Raw genomic sequence first — 20,200 nt, forward strand, 5'->3', positions numbered from 1 at the left:
CATTCATTTCTCCCCCAAAGCAATTAAATGGATTGAATCCTTTCTCTCGAACCGGACCATGAGGGTCTTGTCTAAAACTTAAGCGCCCTCCCCCCCCAGTTCTAGTGACATGCGGCGTACCACAAGGTTCCAGTGTGTCCCCTACCTTGTATAATGCTCACACAAAACTTTTATTTGACAAACTTTACAAAATGGGTATCCCGTATATAAACTATGGGGATGATTAATACGTACACCCATCACAGGATGTTACGACACTGATACAAACTATCTCAACATAATCCAATCCAGGCTTGGATGGCGCAAAATGAATTATGCCTCAATGACGACAAGACTGAGTTAATTCTAATCGGTAATATATCTAAACTAAACACTCTCTCAACAATACAAATCATTCAACATCGATGGCAATACCATCACTGTCGCAAATGAAATAAAAACTCTAGGGGTCTACATTGACTCAGCCCTCACACTAGACAGGTCAATGCCATTGTCTCATCCACAGTTTATACATCAAAATGAATCAGCACCAGAAGGCCCTTGCTCTCAGCGTCGCCCTAGCCAGAGCCTTGGCTCTCTAGGATAGATTACTGTAACTCACTCTTTGCTGGCACCAGTAACGGAAACATCAGAAAACTGCAAATAGTACAAAAAAATGCCATCAGAGCTGCACTGAATATACCCAAGAATGAACGCATTTCGTCTACTAGACGAAATATCCATTGGCTCCCAGTCTAAGATAGGGTTAAATATCCTCAATCGCACACATAAATGTCTCACTAATGATGCACCTGCCTACCATAGTAACCAGATCAGCCAACCTCAGTCCAATAGACCAACTGGGTCCTCATATGCCAACCTCATTGTGATGCCAAGATATAGAAGACAGAAAGCAGGCGGGTCAAGCTTTCCTGTAACAGCAGCTAAACTGCGGAACACCCTCCACATACAAATGAGGAATGACTTTTTACAAACCCGCCTATTCAGCCTAGAGTCCCAACGCTAGGCACCAAAGTCCATCAGCAATGCAGGTTACGGCCCCCTTGCCCCCGCCCCCACTGCTATCATCATTATTCAGCACAGCTCGTCTTCCGCAATTCAATGTGTAGGTCTTCCTCCGAGCAAATAATGAACATATGTAAATGATTAACTCATTGCATTAATGAAGCACAATCTGTAACCATGTTCTTAAGGGTTCAGCGCCTAGATGCCTATGGGTTATGAGCACTTTATTTAAATGTACAAATACATACATTCTCCACATGTAGCCAGCATACCATTTCTTACATGCCTTACCAATGACTAGATGCAAATGCACATTTTGAGGGCTGTCATTTGCAAACTCCAGACACCAGAAAACAAGGCAGCCAAACAGATCTGAAACCCGAGTGGACCATGGCCGCATCTCACATTGCCTTAACTTCACTGGTGGAGGGTCTCAAATTCAAGACGTTTGCTACCCACAAAGCAATTCCTGACCAATGACCAAAAAATACCAAAGAAAAAAGGAGAAGCTCTACGTAGGATCCTAGGGTGCCTCCTTTCCTTTCACTGCTAAATTCTCCAATCGGTGTCTGGGAGGCCAGCAATTCACAGTCCGGACCACCAGTGCCTGCAACTCTTACAGCTTTATTAGGAAGAAACCATTGTCTTTCCCATCACACCCTCATGGCACGTTTGTTAACTCATTCTATCTAAGTCATCAGTCCTCTTCCTGCCCCCTGAGCTCAGTCTTGGTCCTTTAAAAGCTTCATGAAATGATTTTAATACCAAACCACTTGGATTCAGTTATCAGCTGGACATACCTTCTTGCTCGATACGTGGTTGATGGTAACATGAGATTTCTTCGAATCCCAAAACAACTAATGAAATGTCAACAAATGCAAAACAATACCAAAATAATGTTTTTTTTGGGGGGTGGGGGGAGGAGGAGTCCCCCAAAGCCCCGCCTTTTTTTTTACTAGTACGTTTCCCCCACCCCCAAAACCACTATGCCCACTCTCAACCCCATTTCTAGTTTTTTCCCCAAATTAGTTATTTTCGTTTTTGTGTTTGTTGTAATTTCATTTGTTATTTTATATTCAATATAATCACTGCATACCCTGGTTGGCCTTCCCCGAGTTAGGCAGCATATAATGGCGGACCGTTGATAAGCAATTGATTTGTTAGTTCATCAGGACGATGTTGATGGGAAATACAAATATTTGAGGTGAGAGCATCATAAATATGGGGCCTTTCCTATTGCCTGAGACTAGGAATGCGTGTGTCAATTACTCTTTGGCAGAGAGACATGCGATTGGTAGTAGGGAGGGTTTGCCAGAGGGGTTTTAATGGAACCCAGGCCAGCTTGCTCCCACATTAATACACATACCTCTCCCCCCACTGGACCGGTGCCTACCTGTACACGTCAAAGGCCTCCTTCCTGCAGCTCCCTCCTCGGAAAGCTTCTGGTGGCTCGTATGCACATGTGCCAGCCACGCCACCCGTGTTCCTGGACTCGGTCTCGCTCTTCACTTTGGAGAGCCCAAAGTCTGCCAGCTACGAATCAACATCACAAAGGGAGAGAGACAAGATCATGTGGATATAATGCTTATCGCACTGCTAGGGTCAATGCACCGAGCAGCTCCACCAAACATGCGTGAATTGCCAGGCGCTTGACGCGGTGGGGTAGGGCTCACCTACTGCTGCTTTTTCCTCTCGATTAGAGCAGAGGACATGGAGCAGTTTCTCAGTAGTGAGATCCGAAATTGGCACTTTGTGCCCACTTCAATTTTTAGAACTCTATAACTCGACTAAATACCAAGCCCCCACCCAGCTTAATGTCACAATTGTATTTATGAACATTGGGATTTCTTGTTGATATGCAAATGCGAATTCAAAAAATTAAAAAAGCTAAATCAAGCAGTGCCATCTCAACACTTCTGACCTGCATTTCACATAAAGTGCAATGGTAACAGATCCTCCGAGCAAAGGGAAGAAGACAGTCCAAATCCAAGCTGTTGAGTGAAGGGGTCTCCTCAAGCGCAGTACTTACAGTGGCAGAAACGTGCCCCCCAGCCGTCACTATTGTGCCGGATCATCAATTATTGAGCTGGTGGCGAGTCCCGAGTTCTCAAACTCGAAACGTGCAAGAGGCTCATTGTCGCCCTCACCCATTTTTGCATCAGCCATGGCTCCCTGGCCAAAGCTCTCCCTCAGAGCCCAGGTCATCTTGGCAATGCTTTTTCTTTCTTAGGAGTTCCCTTTCCCCTTGTGGCATTTTCTTTTTTATTGCTGTGCTCCTCTCACTGGGGAGAACCGGTTCACTGACATACAATGGCAACTGGATGCTAATAGTGTTCAGGGGATGGTGGTCCGTAACATCTGGTAACAGCCCTGCAGCTATGGGTATTATCGCAGATCGTAGGGGTGAGGCCTGTGCGGTAGAGGCCGTTTCCTCTCCACTATTACGCTCATTTGCCACAGAATGCTGAAAATGACCAATTGCCTCCATCGTATCCTGATGAAAGGGGTGGGGAAATTCTTTTTTGCCCGCTACATGTCCAACTATTTTTATCTACTAGTGAAGGGGATCCATTTGTGCAATTTCCTTTTTGGATAAAATCAAGGGACAACACAGAGGGCGAGAACATGAGCACACTTTGCCCTCCATCTCCCCCCTCCAAGTGACTGCCAACGTACAACACACAGGACCATTTCTGACCAAATTCACAGGGGCCACAGCCCCATGTCCATTGGTCTCGCTCAGAAGGGTATAGAACATGGGACATTTCGGAAACACTGCACTACCAGATTATCAGTGTAGGGTCTCCACATATGGGTAGGGCTACACGTGGATCACTGGGCGCTACTACCGGGAGCACCTCCAGTTCTTAGGTGCTTTCACCAACGGGAATGCCTTAAAATGTGCCCCTCCTGTAGAGGGGGCGCGTTATGATCCCTTCACACCCCAGTAGATGGTTTGGCACACTAATGCACGGCCGAAAAGCCCATGATCTGGTTATTAGAAACCCTTGCGCTTCAAGTCCCAACCAGCGCAAAAGCCATCAATTTGTTTAATCATCTTTGAGAAAGGCCGGTCTTATGTTTTAAAGGGATATTTAATGTGACAATCTTTGAATTCTCATAAGAAGCACAAAAGTAAACGCTGCTCAGTGAAAAGGTGAATGGATCAGATGTAGTTTGGGTATGGACCATCGTGGGGGTGGGGGTGGGGGGTGTAAACCACCTATAAGGTTGCTAATGGGTGCAAGAATGATTACCTGCACAGTCAAGTCTTTATTCAGCAGCACGTTGCTCGGTTTGAGGTCCAGGTGAAGCAGGGGAGGTTCGAGGCCATGAAGGTAGCTCATTCCCACTGCCACCTGGTGGAGGATCCGGAACTTCAGAGCCCAGGGCACAGGAGAGGCCTTCTTGAAGAGGGTATTGAGGGACCCATTGGGCATGTACTCTGTGACCAGCCCATACTCCATGCCCTCAGGATTGCGGTAGATCGCCAGGAGGCGAAGGGTATAACTAAACTGTGCCCGCACCATCAAAGCAGCTTCTTTCACCAGTTCTTCCTCCATCTCTCTAGAAAAGCAAATGGAAACGGGAATCAGAGGCACGGTCAATGCAAATAAAAGTAGTATGGTTCATCAAATGGCCAAAATGGAGGACAGTCTACAAGAGCAAGACGATAGGCAAGGTGTACTTGGGTCCTAATCAAACAGCAAGAATGCTACAGAACCTCAGTTTCCGGCTTCCTGATGGACCATCACAACTCCTAACTTCCATTAAAGCCCCATAAAAATGCAAGTGCAAATAGTTTAGTAGTAGAGCAACCTGCCTGGTGCTTGTGCTTGCACATGCTCTATTGCCCATGTCTCTATAGCTTACCAGATACAGGCGACTAAGCAAGCTAGTGGCCAGTCTCTTTCCTCAGCTGGCTCCCTCCTATGGAACAGCCCGCCCCTCCCTCTTCGTCTTGGGCCGGATCGCCTCAAATTCCAGAAGCTCCTGAATTCACCTCCTCCCTCCCTCTTATGTTAAAACGTCAGTCAGAGATTGGTTACTAAGGCCCTTATGTGTCCACCTGGGCCCTGGCCTCACACACCCAATCACCTTCAGCCTCCAACCACTCCCAGCTCTTGCCTTGGCGCCCACTGGCCTGTGCCACCACATGCCTGCACTTATTTATTGGCAGTTGACCACTCTCACCAAGTGATCGCTAAAGTTGCTTGCAATTTACTCCCTAGCACTTCACCCCCCCAGCAACCCCCCCTCTCTCTCTTTGCACATGCACGTTCTGAATGCTCAAAAGGCCTAGTAGTACTGCCTCTCTTTCATTGTTATATTTGCCTCTCATACCCATGTTCCCTCCCTGTTGCCCTGTGGGCGCTCCGAAAATACAATTTACTTGATGTATAAGCACCTTACAAATGCACAATAAATAAATAATGCAACATGCAATATTATTTAGTATATGAAACATGAGCAGCATCCAATGTTCACTTTATTTGTCCTCCAATCACAGGGTTGAGCTAGTAGGCTTCGCAACTAGTCCTCCCCCTACCAGCTAGTACAAAATAGCAGACACACAGGCAGCCAAGAAAGAGCATCAAGTCATTGCTAGCTACAGCTACGAGATGACAGTGTGAGATGTAGCAGCAGGACCAGGAACAGCAAAGCACCAGTCTGTCCTTTCATGATCTACCTGCATACTCTGTAAAATATATTGTGGGTGTTCACACTGCTGAATGAGTCCATGGGTAACCCAATAAGGGGAACTCACTCCACAAACCATTCAACCATTACCTTAAGATAATCAAGAGAACTACTGGTGCAGTGCACCCACCAACATGACCCCCCCCCATACCCGCCCCAGTGCTTAGATGTTCAATCATGAACTAAAACCCCAACTTGAGCACTCATTAAAACACGTCCAAACTGGTGTTGGTTTATTTCCAGACTACTTAATGATAAATGTACACATTTCTTGGGCCCCTTCTTGGCCTGCGAATGGCTTGCCATGAAAGTCTACTTTACTTATAAACACGCAAGTGTCAGGCATTATTTAAGTATGTTTTCTCTTACCCTTCTTTTTCTGAACAGAAATGGTCTTTCCAGACCTACCAAAACATGTTGGGTTCAGAGGAAATCTTAGTCAACAGCCTCCCAAAAACTGCCAGAGGCCTGCATCTATATTTACTCAATACTTAGACCTGTGGTACAAATTCTGCCAGACCAGAAAACTAATCCCATCAGGGTCATTTTACTGCAGGGACAGATTGCACTGACAGGTCCGTTATGAAGAAGGGGGTGGTATCTCTGTATCACCATGTTTCTGGAATGCAGCAGCGGTTCAACAAAGTCGTTTTTAAGGCTTTAATAATCCATTACATACTCTTATTTGCTATATGAATTGAAGATAAAAAGTAAAATAAAGAAATGTAGGAAAAATCAATCCTATCAAACACAGTCCCTGTGATGATAATGCATGAAATACGATTCATCTCAAGGTGATGACAAAGTTCAGTGAAACTTAGGAATCCAGTCTTAGCAAAAGTCCTCGGTGTACAGGAAGCAAAGCAAAGAAAGAAGTTTGGTGACCTCCATGTCTCAGAGAAAAGGCCCAGAATAGCAATCCTAACCATAACTAGGAATCAAAGTCTGAACCAAGATCAAAATCAATGGTGACAATTTGCCTGGATAAATTTTAGAAGAAACATCAGCGACAAGGCCACGGCTCTTGAACAATAGCGACAAATAAAAAAAAACCTTGAGACAATTCATGCCTACAGAACACTGGTGAAAGCAAATGCTAAAATGTGTTGAAAAGCGTGTGAACGGAGGAAAAACATTGGCAAAACACCGCCAAAGGACAGGAGAGACTGGAACGTACAGTAGAATGAGCCTCAGTAGGAAATCATCCGTCAAGGTGGAATACAGAAGGAGGTTGAGGATACCCCAGTACAGTACTGACCGGACGTGCTCGTAAACCTGAAAGAACCCGAATAATTGGTTTGAGGGGTTCATAATATGGACCGAGTGAAGAACAATACAAGGAATACCCCCAATACAATCTTAAAATGGAATGAGATACTAGGATGGCATATTAAGGCCAGAATTGAGAGGTATCACAGGAGTCATCACTTGGAATTGTGCAGAGAATGGCATATTATCAGATCACATTCATAATTTGATCAAGCTTAACTAACAATACTAATCACTTGCCCTGACAAAGAGCAAACTGCTTGAAACACCTGATGGCAGGTCACCTACGTTGCATTATTTTGTTGTATACAAGACTGAGTCATATCTGGGCACTTAATGTCTCATACAGAATCATAACTTCCTAAATTGAGTTACTGTACCTTTGGTTACATTGTCTGGTATACAGCATGAAGTTAAAATTATGAAGTTACCATTTTGTTATTGTACTCTTATTATGAAGTAACCAACACAATTGGTGTTACATAAACATGTAAAAGAATGCAAACATTTAAGATAAAAGCAACATATTCATAATAATGACATTTCTTATATAGCACTACACACCCATAGTTCTTAGAGAGGTCAAATAACAGAAGACATTATTATCCCACAGAGAGGTACTCATTTTAATCGACCTCGGAAGGATGAAAGGCCGAGTTGACCCTGCTGGGATTCAAACCTGCCACAGCAGGCTGCACACATCAGCGGCAAGCGCTTAGCTCTCTGTACTATCTGACCGGCTATACAACAATTAATTCATTTGAAACTTCAAACAACATTACGAATGATTAATACGAGAATGAATAAAAAGAAATACAATCTTTTTCATTGTTCTTTAATGAAAACTGCCTATAGCTCCCAGAAATGTCACCCAGGCAATAGTAATGGCCACCTTCTATCCACTAGGGCAGAGGTCGCCAAACAGTCGATCGCGGGCGACTAGTAGCTCACCTGAGCCTTTTCAGTCGCCCGAAAAATAAACATTTATCCTAAGTTATATTATTTAATGGTGATTTTTGCAGCCATGTTCCGTGTTCAGTCGGCCCAATTGCAGGCAGAGAGCTTGGCTACTGTGCCACTTGGAACTGCTTGTAAATCCACTGACAAATGTCGGTATCACGTTATGCTTCTGCAGGCCGCCTGTAGTACCACAGTTGGCCTTGTGCGCCCCCACGACAGTCTTTCTTAAGCAAGCTGCTCTTGTTTGCCAGAGATGTTGGAGGGGCTGGGGCAGGATCAGGATCATTGTGACCACGCAATGAAGATATCACAGTAGCACTGCTGCTCGCCTGGAAATGTTCAAAATAGGTTTATAGTCATAATGTAGAAAAAGTCGACTTACAAAAATGTAGAAAAAAAAATGTAGAAAACAATGTCGAAAACCTATACATATAATGAAAAGAGTCAATTTTTGAAAAAAAAAATGTTGAAAAAAAATGTCAATTAGCACTATCAAATAAACAAGAAGAGTATCATTTACTGGGGGGGGGTCCCCGCCTACCCGACTCACCCAGCACCCCCCGGCCACCCCCCCTCCACCCCACCACCCTCTCACCCCTCATACTCAACACATTTTAATTATATATATATATATTTTTTTTTTTTTTCGAAAAAATTCTAAAAAATGTAGAAAAAATTCGACATCATTGTTTTTCGACATTGTTTTCTAAAATAAAAATTCGACATTTTGACTTTCTACATTATGACTGACCACATTCAAAATAATATTTAAAAAATGGTGCAATTTCTTTCCAAATTCCACACCGTACATTTCCACTTTAAATCACTTCCATGACACAAGTACACCCACTTTTAGTACATTAAGCAATCCATAGACACGCTGTACAGTAGAAGCCTACCAGGGTAGTTCAGCAGGTTGACAGACCGATGCTGAGATGTTATATATTCAAAACTACAGGTTGTTAATCGTATGACTTTTTGCAATGCATTATAAAAAAAATTGCTATACAATGTGTTTGGCCAGGGTATGGGTTGGGCTGGTTGCTTGCTGATATTCAGGGCTGAGGTGGGGATATTTCTGCCCCTGTGAAAATCAAAAGTTGGCACCCATGAACCCACAGTTTAATTTCCTAAAAACTGCTGTCAGCATAACAGAAGCATTTGTGATTAACCAGTTTGACAAGCATTTAACATCTTTATAAATATAACCTGTGCTAAAACACAGAGGGGCACACAAATAATAATGTGTTATTTATATAGCGCCTTAATCCAAAGCGCTTTACAGAGCACATATTTACATGCAATATCACCCAACTGAAATTGATACTCATGTATCGACCTCAGAAGGATGAAAGGCTGAGTTGGCCTTGCCGGGATTTTAACCTGCGACCTGCAGATCACGCTCAGATTGCAGCAGCGAGCGCTCAACCCGCTGAGCTATCTTACTGGCAAATAACAGAGTATGTGTGGTGTCTGACAAAAAAAAACATTTCAAAGAAAACTTTTGTGAACGCAAGCAACATTTTTCAATTTGGAAATTACTTTTTTTTTTAATTTGGAAAATAATAGTGTGCCTAGCATGTAGAAATCCTGCATAAAACGCAAAGGAAGGGGCACAAAAATTACAGGATATTTGTGTGGTAGTCCAACAAATATCTGTCTTTTTGAGACAGCTACTAATAAATAATAATGCAACAAAGAGGTTTTTGAAGTTCTTAATATATTCGTGAAGGCATAGGTTATTCCATCTGTTTATAGAGGGCGAAATAATCGAGCCAAAAAAATATTGGTAAAAATTCCGAGGCTTATAAATATCCCCACCCTGATATCGCCCGCTAGTAGCTCTGCACTGTTGGCCTCCACTACAAGTAGCTCTAGCTAACGTAAAGGTTGGAGACCCCTGCCCTGGGGGCTCTCTGTTTGGAGCCACTTCTTCATCCACTAATCTGAGAAAATACTTTAGCCTCAAATCTTGTATGGCATTACAAGCAATAATCAGATGCCTAGTTTGGCTTGAATACAGCATGTTTCACTCAGGACACAGAATCATTATCCATAGATTCTTTATTCCAGACCAATTTCAAGTTTGAGGAGTCCATGAAGGCTACTGAGGGCATACCCCTGAACGCTCACACCAGAGAGAATAGAACCCGCTAGGGAAGAGTGGCCCAAGTCGATTTTGTATTTGTATTTATTTTATTTGTAAAGCGCACCAGGCCCGAGGGCATCCGGGCGCATGATTTAGGTTACAGACATGTTACAGGGAGTATACAATAAGAGAGCAAAAGGAGGGGAATAAAGGCAATTTACAATAAAAATGCAGGTAGAAAAATAAACAAGTATACAAGTAATATACATATTAACAATCAGGCAGAGAACTAGCAGGTTTGCGCAAGTGTAGCGGAGTGCAGTGAGTGCTAGTAATCATGCTGGTCTTGGGCTACCAGCCAGGCTTTAGTTTTTCTTTTGAAGGCCGGGAAGGATGGTTCTGCTCTGAGAGGGTTGGGTAGGGAGTTCCATAGTTTTGCAGCCATGACTGGGAAGCTACTCCCGCCTGATCTCTGGAGGTTGAAGCGGGGGATGGAAAGGCAGTTGGTTTGAGCACTTCTGAGTGGTCTAGAGGAGGTGTGTAGGGAAAATCTGCTAGCCGGGTAGCTAGGTGCTTGATGAGAGATGCTTTTGTGTGTTAGCGAAAGTGCTTTGAGAGAAACTCTTTGGGAAACTGATAGCTAATGGAAACTCCGCCTGGTGTCTGAGATGTGGAGGTTCCTGGGGATGTTAAGTGCTGCTCTAATGGCATTATTTTGAATGATCTGTAGTTTGCTGATGTTGCATTGGTTGGTGCCAAGGTAGAGGGCGTTACAATAGTCGATCTTAGACAGGACCAAGGTCCTGGCTAATGTGGTGCAGTTGGCTGGCGATAGGAATGGGCGACACGCTGGGATGAGTTTACATGCATATGATGCAGCACAGGAGACAGCGTTGACTTGTCTTGTGAGTGATAAGGTGGCATCGAGGTAGATACCAAGTGTTTAGTATCTTTGGCCACTTTGATGGTATTGCCATCAATTGTGAAGGATTTGAAGGACGGGTCTAGCTTGCTAAGTCTTTGGTGAGATCCTAAAATGAGAATCTCCGTCTTTTCATCATTCAAGCACAATTCATGCTGAGCCATCTAGGCCTAGATGACTTGATAGATGGAATTGATGGCAAGAGTGTCAGTTTTGTGGTCTCCTGTGATGGGGATGAGTATCTGGGTGTCGTCGGCGTAATTGGTATACGTGACACCCAGATAGTCCAAAATATCAAAGAGTGGTTTCGTGAACACATTGTAGAGTGTAGGGGAAACGCACAAACCTTGAGGGACCCCACAGGTGACCTGGCGCGGGACAAGCAGCGACAGAAGGGGAAAAGACTCATGGATCTCATCGATCTTGTAAGGATAACAAGTTTTAATCTCACACGCCGATGAGAGCAACAGCAAAGAACTCTGCTGCTAAGAACGTTCTCCCAAAAAGAGGTACAAGCAGAAACATTAAAAAGGTACACAGCGTCATGATGACGCAACAACATACAGTAACGTACGGAGCCGATTGAATGGACCCTATACATGTGCCACCTTTATCTATAAGGGTTAGCAGAGTATTGGTCCCAGCCCCGTCCGTCATCTTTCTTCACGTGGGTGTTAAGTGTGTTATAAATAACCATTTATACTTATAATTGGTATTTTTTAAACACAGAAACATTATGAACATCTCTAAAAGAATGGTCTCAAATGGGCAATCATTTGTAAATTGCCTCCACTGTAATGTGCCACTAGGGAAAAAAAAGGTGATAAGCAGTCATTAAAGGGCCTGCAAAATCTGATGGGCTTTTGGCAATGGGTGCCTCTCTACAGAGACACAGGAGGTTGGGAAGCTGCGGAGCAGTTGAGGCAGATCCTGGCTCCTTGCGGGCCCCCAATATCGGTCGGTGTCCTGGGACACCGCACAGACTGCCCATGCCGCGGTCCGCTCTAAAAGCAGCAGTCTGGCTAGGAATGGAATTGAACTGGAAAAAGAAGCTGTGCTCTTGCTGGAGCATGTTCCGTGTAGACCAGAGGCCCAAACCCCACTTTAGTGGAGGAAGTTCCCTGGCCGGACTTCCAGTGTCTCAATGTGCGCAAAGTGTATTGTCCTTTGGGCACCAGGACAGCCCTGAGTGAGTGAGTAGTTCATGCATTGCACACATTTTACTGTCACGGTGACTATGAGTGAGCGAGTAGTCCATGCATTGCACACATTTTACTGCCACAATGACTATGAGTGAGCGTGTACGCATTGCACACATTTTACTGTCATGGTGACTATGAGTGAGCGAGCGTGTAGTCCGCACGTTGCACACATTTTACTGCCACAGTGACTATGAGTGAGTGTGTAGTTCATGCATTGCACACATTTTACTGTCACAGTGACCATGAGTGAGCGAGCGTGTAGTCCACGCATTGCACACATTTTACTGTCACGGTGACTATGAGTGAGCGAGCGTGTAGTCCACGCATTGCACACATTTTACTGTCATGGTGACTGAGTGAGCGAGCGTGTAGTCCACGCATTGCACACATTTTACTGTCATGGTGAGTGAGTGTGTAGTCACGCATTGCACACATTTTACTGTCATGGTGACTGAGTGAGCGAGCGTGTAGTCCACGCATTGCACACATTTTACTGTCATGGTGAGTGAGTGTGTAGTCACGCATTGCACACATTTTACTGTCATGGTGACTGAGTGAGTGAGCGTGTAGTCCACGCATTGCACACATTTTACTGTCAGGGTGACTATGAGTGAGCGAGTAGTTCATGCATTGCACACATTTTACTATCATGGTGACTATGAGCGATTGTGTAGTTCATGCAGTGCACACGTGACTGTCATGGTGACTGAGTGAGTGTGTAGTTCATGCACTGCACACGTCACTGTCAGAGTGACTATGAGTGAGCGTGTAGTCCACGCATTGCACTCATTTTACTGTCATGGTGACTATGAGTGAGTGTGTAGTTCATGCACTGCACACGTGACTGACATGGTGACAGTGAGTGAGTGTGTAGTTCATGCACTGCACACGTCACTGTCATGGTGACTGAGTGAGTGTGTAGTTCATGCAGTGCACACGTCACTGTAAGGGTGACTATGAGTGAGTGTGTAGTTCATGCACTGCACACGTCACTGTAAGGGTGACTATGAGTGAGCGTGTAGTCCACGCATTGCACACATTTTACTGTCATGGTGACTACGAGTGAGTGTGTAGTTCATGCACTGCACACGTGACTGTCATGGAGACTATGAGTGAGTGTGTAGTTCATGCACTGCACACGTCACTGTCAGAGCGACTATGAGTGAGCGTGTAGTCCACGCATTGCACACATTTTACTGCCATGGTGACTATGAGTGAGTGTGTAGTTCATGCACTGCACACATGTCACTGTCAGGGTGACTATGAGTGAGTGTGTAGTTCATGCACTGCACACGTGACTGTCATGGTGACTATGAGTGAGTGTGTAGTTCATGCACTGCACACATGCCACTGTCAGGGTGACTGAGTGTGTGTGTAGTTCATGCACTGCACACGTGACTATCATGGTGACTATGAGTGAGTGTGTAGTTCATGCACTGCACACATGTCACTGTCAGGGTGACTGTGTGAGTGTGTAGTTCATGCACTGCACACATGTCACTGTCAGGGTGACTGAGTGAGTGTGTAGTTCATGCACTGCACACGTGACTATCATGGTGACTATGAGTGAGCGTGTAGTTCATGCACTGCACACATGTCACTGTCAGGGTGACTATGAGTGAGCGTGTAGTTCATGCACTGCACACATGTCACTGTCAGGGTGACTATGAGTGAGCGTGTAGTTCATGCACTGCACACATGTCACTGTCAGGGTGACTATGAGTGAGCGTGTAGTTCATGCACTGCACACATGTCACTGTCAGGGTGACTATGAGTGAGTGTGTAGTTCATGCACTGCACACATGTCACTGTCAGGGTGACTGTGAGTGTGTGTGTAGTTCATGCACTGCACACGTGACTATCATGGTGACTGAGTGTGTGTGTAGTTCATGCACTGCACACATGTCACTGTCAGGGTGACTGAGTGAGTGTGTAGTTCATGCACTGCACACATGTCACTGTCAGGGTGACTGAGTGAGTGTGTAGTTCATGCACTGCACACGTGACTATCATGGTGACTATGAGTGAGTGTGTAGTTCATGCACTGCACACATGTCACTGTCAGGGTGACTATGAGTGAGTGTGTAGTTCATGCACTGCACACATGTCACTGTCAGGGTGACTGAGTGTGTGTAGTTCATGCACTGCACACGTGACTATCATGGTGACTATGAGTGTGTGTGTAGTTCATGCACTGCACACATGTCACTGTCAGGGTGACTGTGTGAGTGTGTAGTTCATGCACTGCACACGTCACTGTCAGGGTGACTATGAGTGAGTGTGTAGTTCATGCACTGCACACATGTCACTGTCAGGGTGACTGAGTGTGTGTAGTTCATGCACTGCACACATGTCACTGTCAGGGTGACTATGAGTGAGTGTGTAGTTCATGCACTGCACACATGTCACTGTCAGGGTGACTGTGAGTGTGTGTGTAGTTCATGCACTGCACACGTGACTATCATGGTGACTATGAGTGTGTGTGTAGTTCATGCACTGCACACATGTCACTGTCAGGGTGACTGAGTGAGTGTGTAGTTCATGCACTGCACACATGTCACTGTCAGGGTGACTGAGTGAGTGTGTAGTTCATGCACTGCACACGTGACTATCATGGTGACTATGAGTGAGTGTGTAGTTCATGCACTGCACACATGTCACTGTCAGAGTGACTGAGTGTGTGTAGTTCATGCACTGCACACATGTCACTGTCAGGGTGACTATGAGTGAGTATGTAGTTCATGCACTGCACACATGTCACTGTCAGGGTGACTGAGTGAGTGTGTAGTTCATGCACTGCACACGTGACTATCATGGTGACTATGAGTGTGTGTGTAGTTCATGCACTGCACACGTCACTGTCAGGGTGACTGTGTGAGTGTGTAGTTCATGCACTGCACACATGTCACTGTCAGGGTGACTGAGTGAGTGTGTAGTTCATGCACTGCACACGTGACTATCATGGTGACTATGAGTGAGCGTGTAGTTCATGCACTGCACACATGTCACTGTCAGGGTGACTGTGAGTGAGCGTGTAGTTCATGCACTGCACACATGTCACTGTCAGGGTGACTGAGTGAGCGTGTAGTTCATGCACTGCACACATGTCACTGTCAGGGTGACTGTGAGTGAGCGTGTAGTTCATGCACTGCACACATGTCACTGTCAGGGTGACTGAGTGAGCGTGTAGTTCATGCACTGCACACATGTCACTGTCAGGGTGACTGAGTGAGCGTGTAGTTCATGCACTGCACACATGTCACTGTCAGGGTGACTGAGTGAGCGTGTAGTTCATGCACTGCACACATGTCACTGTCAGGGTGACTGTCAGTGAGCGTGTAGTTCATGCACTGCACACATGTCACTGTCAGGGTGACTGTCAGTGAGCGTGTAGTTCATGCACTGCACACATGTCACTGTCAGGGTGACTGTGAGTGAGCGTGTAGTTCATGCACTGCACACATGTCACTGTCAGGGTGACTGTCAGTGAGCGTGTAGTTCATGCACTGCACACATGTCACTGTCAGGGTGACTGTCAGTGAGCGTGTAGTTCATGCACTGCACACATGTCACTGTCAGGGTGACTGTCAGTGAGCGTGTAGTTCATGCACTGCACACATGTCACTGTCAGGGTGACTGTCAGTGAGCGTGTAGTTCATGCACTGCACACATGTCACTGTCAGGGTGACTGAGTGAGCGTGTAGTTCATGCACTGCACACGTGACTGTCATGGTGACTGTGAGTGAGCGTGTAGTTCATGCACTGCACACATGTCACTGTCAGGGTGACTGTGAGTGAGCGTGTAGTTCATGCAATGCACACATGTCACTGTCAGGGTGACTGAGTGAGCGTGTAGTTCATGCACTGCACACATGTCACTGTCAGGGTGACTGTGAGTGAGCGTGTAGTTCATGCACTGCACACATGTCACTGTCAGGGTGACTGAGTGAGCGTGTAGTTCATGCACTGCACACATGTCACTGTCAGGGTGACTGAGTGAGCGTGTAGTTCATGCACTGCACACATGTCACTGTCAGGGTGACTGTGAGTGAGCGTGTAGTTCATGCACTGCACACATGTCACTGTCAGGGTGACTGTGAGTGAGCGTGTAGTTCATGCACTGCACACATGTCACTGTCAGGGTGACTGAGTGAGCGTGTAGTTCATGCACTGCACATGTCACTGTCAGGGTGACTGAGTGAGTGTGTAGTTCATGCACTGCACACGTGACTATCATGGTGACTATGAGTGTGTGTGTAGTTCATGCACTGCACACACGTGACTGTCAGGGTGACTGTGAGTGAGCGTGTAGTTCATGCACTGCACACGTCACTGTCAGGGTGACTGTGAGTGAGCGTGTAGTTCATGCACTGCACACATGTCACTGTCAGGGTGACTGTGAGTGAGCGTGTAGTTCATGCACTGCACACATGTCACTGTCAGGGTGACTGTGAGTGAGCGTGTAGTTCATGCACTGCACACATGTCACTGTCAGGGTGACTGTGAGTGAGCGTGTAGTTCATGCACTGCACACATGTCACTGTCAGGGTGACTGAGTGAGCGTGTAGTTCATGCACTGCACATGTCACTGTCAGGGTGACTGAGTGAGTGTGTAGTTCATGCACTGCACACGTGACTATCATGGTGACTATGAGTGTGTGTGTAGTTCATGCACTGCACACATGTCACTGTCAGGGTGACTGAGTGAGCGTGTAGTTCATGCACTGCACACATGTCACTGTCAGGGTGACTGAGTGAGCGTGTAGTTCATGCACTGCACACATGTCACTGTCAGGGTGACTGTGAGTGAGCGTGTAGTTCATGCACTGCACACATGTCACTGTCAGGGTGACTGTCAGTGAGCGTGTAGTTCATGCACTGCACACATGTCACTGTCAGGGTGACTGTCAGTGAGCGTGTAGTTCATGCACTGCACACATGTCACTGTCAGGGTGACTGTCAGTGAGCGTGTAGTTCATGCACTGCACACATGTCACTGTCAGGGTGACTGTCAGTGAGCGTGTAGTTCATGCACTGCACACATGTCACTGTCAGGGTGACTGAGTGAGCGTGTAGTTCATGCACTGCACACATGTCACTGTCAGGGTGACTGAGTGAGCGTGTAGTTCATGCACTGCACACATGTCACTGTCAGGGTGACTGTGAGTGAGCGTGTAGTTCATGCACTGCACACATGTCACTGTCAGGGTGACTGAGTGAGCGTGTAGTTCATGCACTGCACACATGTCACTGTCAGGGTGACTGTCAGTGAGCGTGTAGTTCATGCACTGCACACATGTCACTGTCAGGGTGACTGTCAGTGAGCGTGTAGTTCATGCACTGCACACATGTCACTGTCAGGGTGACTGTGAGTGAGCGTGTAGTTCATGCACTGCACACATGTCACTGTCAGGGTGACTGTCAGTGAGCGTGTAGTTCATGCACTGCACACATGTCACTGTCAGGGTGACTGTCAGTGAGCGTGTAGTTCATGCACTGCACACATGTCACTGTCAGGGTGACTGTCAGTGAGCGTGTAGTTCATGCACTGCACACATGTCACTGTCAGGGTGACTGTCAGTGAGCGTGTAGTTCATGCACTGCACACATGTCACTGTCAGGGTGACTGAGTGAGCGTGTAGTTCATGCACTGCACACGTGACTGTCATGGTGACTGTGAGTGAGCGTGTAGTTCATGCACTGCACACATGTCACTGTCAGGGTGACTGTGAGTGAGCGTGTAGTTCATGCAATGCACACATGTCACTGTCAGGGTGACTGAGTGAGCGTGTAGTTCATGCACTGCACACATGTCACTGTCAGGGTGACTGTGAGTGAGCGTGTAGTTCATGCACTGCACACATGTCACTGTCAGGGTGACTGAGTGAGCGTGTAGTTCATGCACTGCACACATGTCACTGTCAGGGTGACTGAGTGAGCGTGTAGTTCATGCACTGCACACATGTCACTGTCAGGGTGACTGTGAGTGAGCGTGTAGTTCATGCACTGCACACATGTCACTGTCAGGGTGACTGTGAGTGAGCGTGTAGTTCATGCACTGCACACATGTCACTGTCAGGGTGACTGAGTGAGCGTGTAGTTCATGCACTGCACATGTCACTGTCAGGGTGACTGAGTGAGTGTGTAGTTCATGCACTGCACACGTGACTATCATGGTGACTATGAGTGTGTGTGTAGTTCATGCACTGCACACACGTGACTGTCAGGGTGACTGTGAGTGAGCGTGTAGTTCATGCACTGCACACGTCACTGTCAGGGTGACTGTGAGTGAGCGTGTAGTTCATGCACTGCACACATGTCACTGTCAGGGTGACTGTGAGTGAGCGTGTAGTTCATGCACTGCACACATGTCACTGTCAGGGTGACTGTGAGTGAGCGTGTAGTTCATGCACTGCACACATGTCACTGTCAGGGTGACTGTGAGTGAGCGTGTAGTTCATGCACTGCACACATGTCACTGTCAGGGTGACTGAGTGAGCGTGTAGTTCATGCACTGCACATGTCACTGTCAGGGTGACTGAGTGAGTGTGTAGTTCATGCACTGCACACGTGACTATCATGGTGACTATGAGTGTGTGTGTAGTTCATGCACTGCACACATGTCACTGTCAGGGTGACTGAGTGAGCGTGTAGTTCATGCACTGCACACATGTCACTGTCAGGGTGACTGAGTGAGCGTGTAGTTCATGCACTGCACACATGTCACTGTCAGGGTGACTGTGAGTGAGCGTGTAGTTCATGCACTGCACACATGTCACTGTCAGGGTGACTGTCAGTGAGCGTGTAGTTCATGCACTGCACACATGTCACTGTCAGGGTGACTGTCAGTGAGCGTGTAGTTCATGCACTGCACACATGTCACTGTCAGGGTGACTGTCAGTGAGCGTGTAGTTCATGCACTGCACACATGTCACTGTCAGGGTGACTGTCAGTGAGCGTGTAGTTCATGCACTGCACACATGTCACTGTCAGGGTGACTGAGTGAGCGTGTAGTTCATGCACTGCACACATGTCACTGTCAGGGTGACTGAGTGAGCGTGTAGTTCATGCACTGCACACATGTCACTGTCAGGGTGACTGTGAGTGAGCGTGTAGTTCATGCACTGCACACATGTCACTGTCAGGGTGACTATGCTCTATTCTGCGAGTGGACTCGAGCTCCACACCCAGTGTGCACTGACGCTCAGAAGGCACGCGCATCTGCCTTACTAGCAGTACGGGGCTGGTGAATGCACTGGGCAGCATGCTCCCAGCATGCACTCTGCTGCTATGCAGAGCAGGCAGGCAGGCAGCCCCGCCCCGCGCGCCCCCGTGCCGCGCGCCCCCGGCAGCACCGGGCCCCGGGGCTCAATGCACGCATCTCTGGCTGGGCTGGACTGGTTGCAGAGGTGCTCGGGTGGGTACCGGGTGGACACGCTTCCGGTGCTGCATCCCGGGCTGAGGGAGGGGAGCGTTCCGACCCCGCCAGCCAGGCGTCCGTACCTGCTCCCGCGCATCACCTTCAGCGCCACCTCCAGGTCCCACTCCCGGCTCCGCCCCCGGTACACGTCACCGAAGCCGCCGCGGGCGATCCAGACCCTGCCGCCTTCCAGGTCCGCGCGGCAAAGGCGGGGCAGCCAACTCCCGGGCGCCGCCGGGGCCGGGCGCTCCTCCATGGCCAAAGCTGAACGGCTCCCGGTTCCCGCCCTGGCGGGCCGCGGACACAGACGACGGACTACGCGCCCACACCACGGCTCCCGCCCTGGCGGGCCGCGGACACAAACGACGGACTACGCGCCCACACCACGGCTCCCGGCCTGGCGGGCCGCGGACACAGACGACGGACTACGCGCCCACACCACGGCTCCCGCCCTGGCGGGCCGCGGACACAAACGACGGACTACGCGCCCACACCACGGCTTCCGCCCTGGCGGGCCGCGGACAAAGACGACGGACTACGCGCCCACACCACGGCTTCCGCCCTGGCGGGCCGCGGACAAAGACGACGGACTACGCGCCCACACCACGGCTCCCGGCCTGGCGGGCCGCGGA

General features: G+C 47.6%; 1 protein-coding gene across 2 annotated transcripts in view; it reads right to left on the reverse strand.

The window, feature by feature from the left end:
- Positions 1–19,920, reverse strand: part of LOC138527331 (receptor-interacting serine/threonine-protein kinase 2-like) — a 178,612-nt gene extending 158,692 nt beyond the window's left edge. Inside the window, exons 1-3 of one of the 2 annotated variants that reach the window (XM_069638382.1) lie at positions 19,652–19,920; positions 4,263–4,572; positions 2,399–2,538 (exon numbers count right to left, since the gene is read on the reverse strand). In XM_069638382.1, the coding sequence (XP_069494483.1) occupies positions 2,399–2,538; positions 4,263–4,572; positions 19,652–19,824 (623 nt within the window). In that variant the 5' untranslated portion in view covers positions 19,825–19,920. The remainder of the gene's footprint in view (positions 1–2,398; positions 2,539–4,262; positions 4,573–19,651) is intronic. The other variant, XM_069638383.1, reaches the window with a different exon arrangement.
- Positions 19,921–20,200: the final 280 nt, after the last annotated feature.

The sequence above is a fragment of the Ambystoma mexicanum genome, chromosome 14 (genome assembly GCF_040938575.1).
Source record: "Ambystoma mexicanum isolate Mex_15411 chromosome 14, UKY_AmexF1_1, whole genome shotgun sequence".
NCBI classification, from domain to species: domain Eukaryota; kingdom Metazoa; phylum Chordata; class Amphibia; order Caudata; family Ambystomatidae; genus Ambystoma; species Ambystoma mexicanum.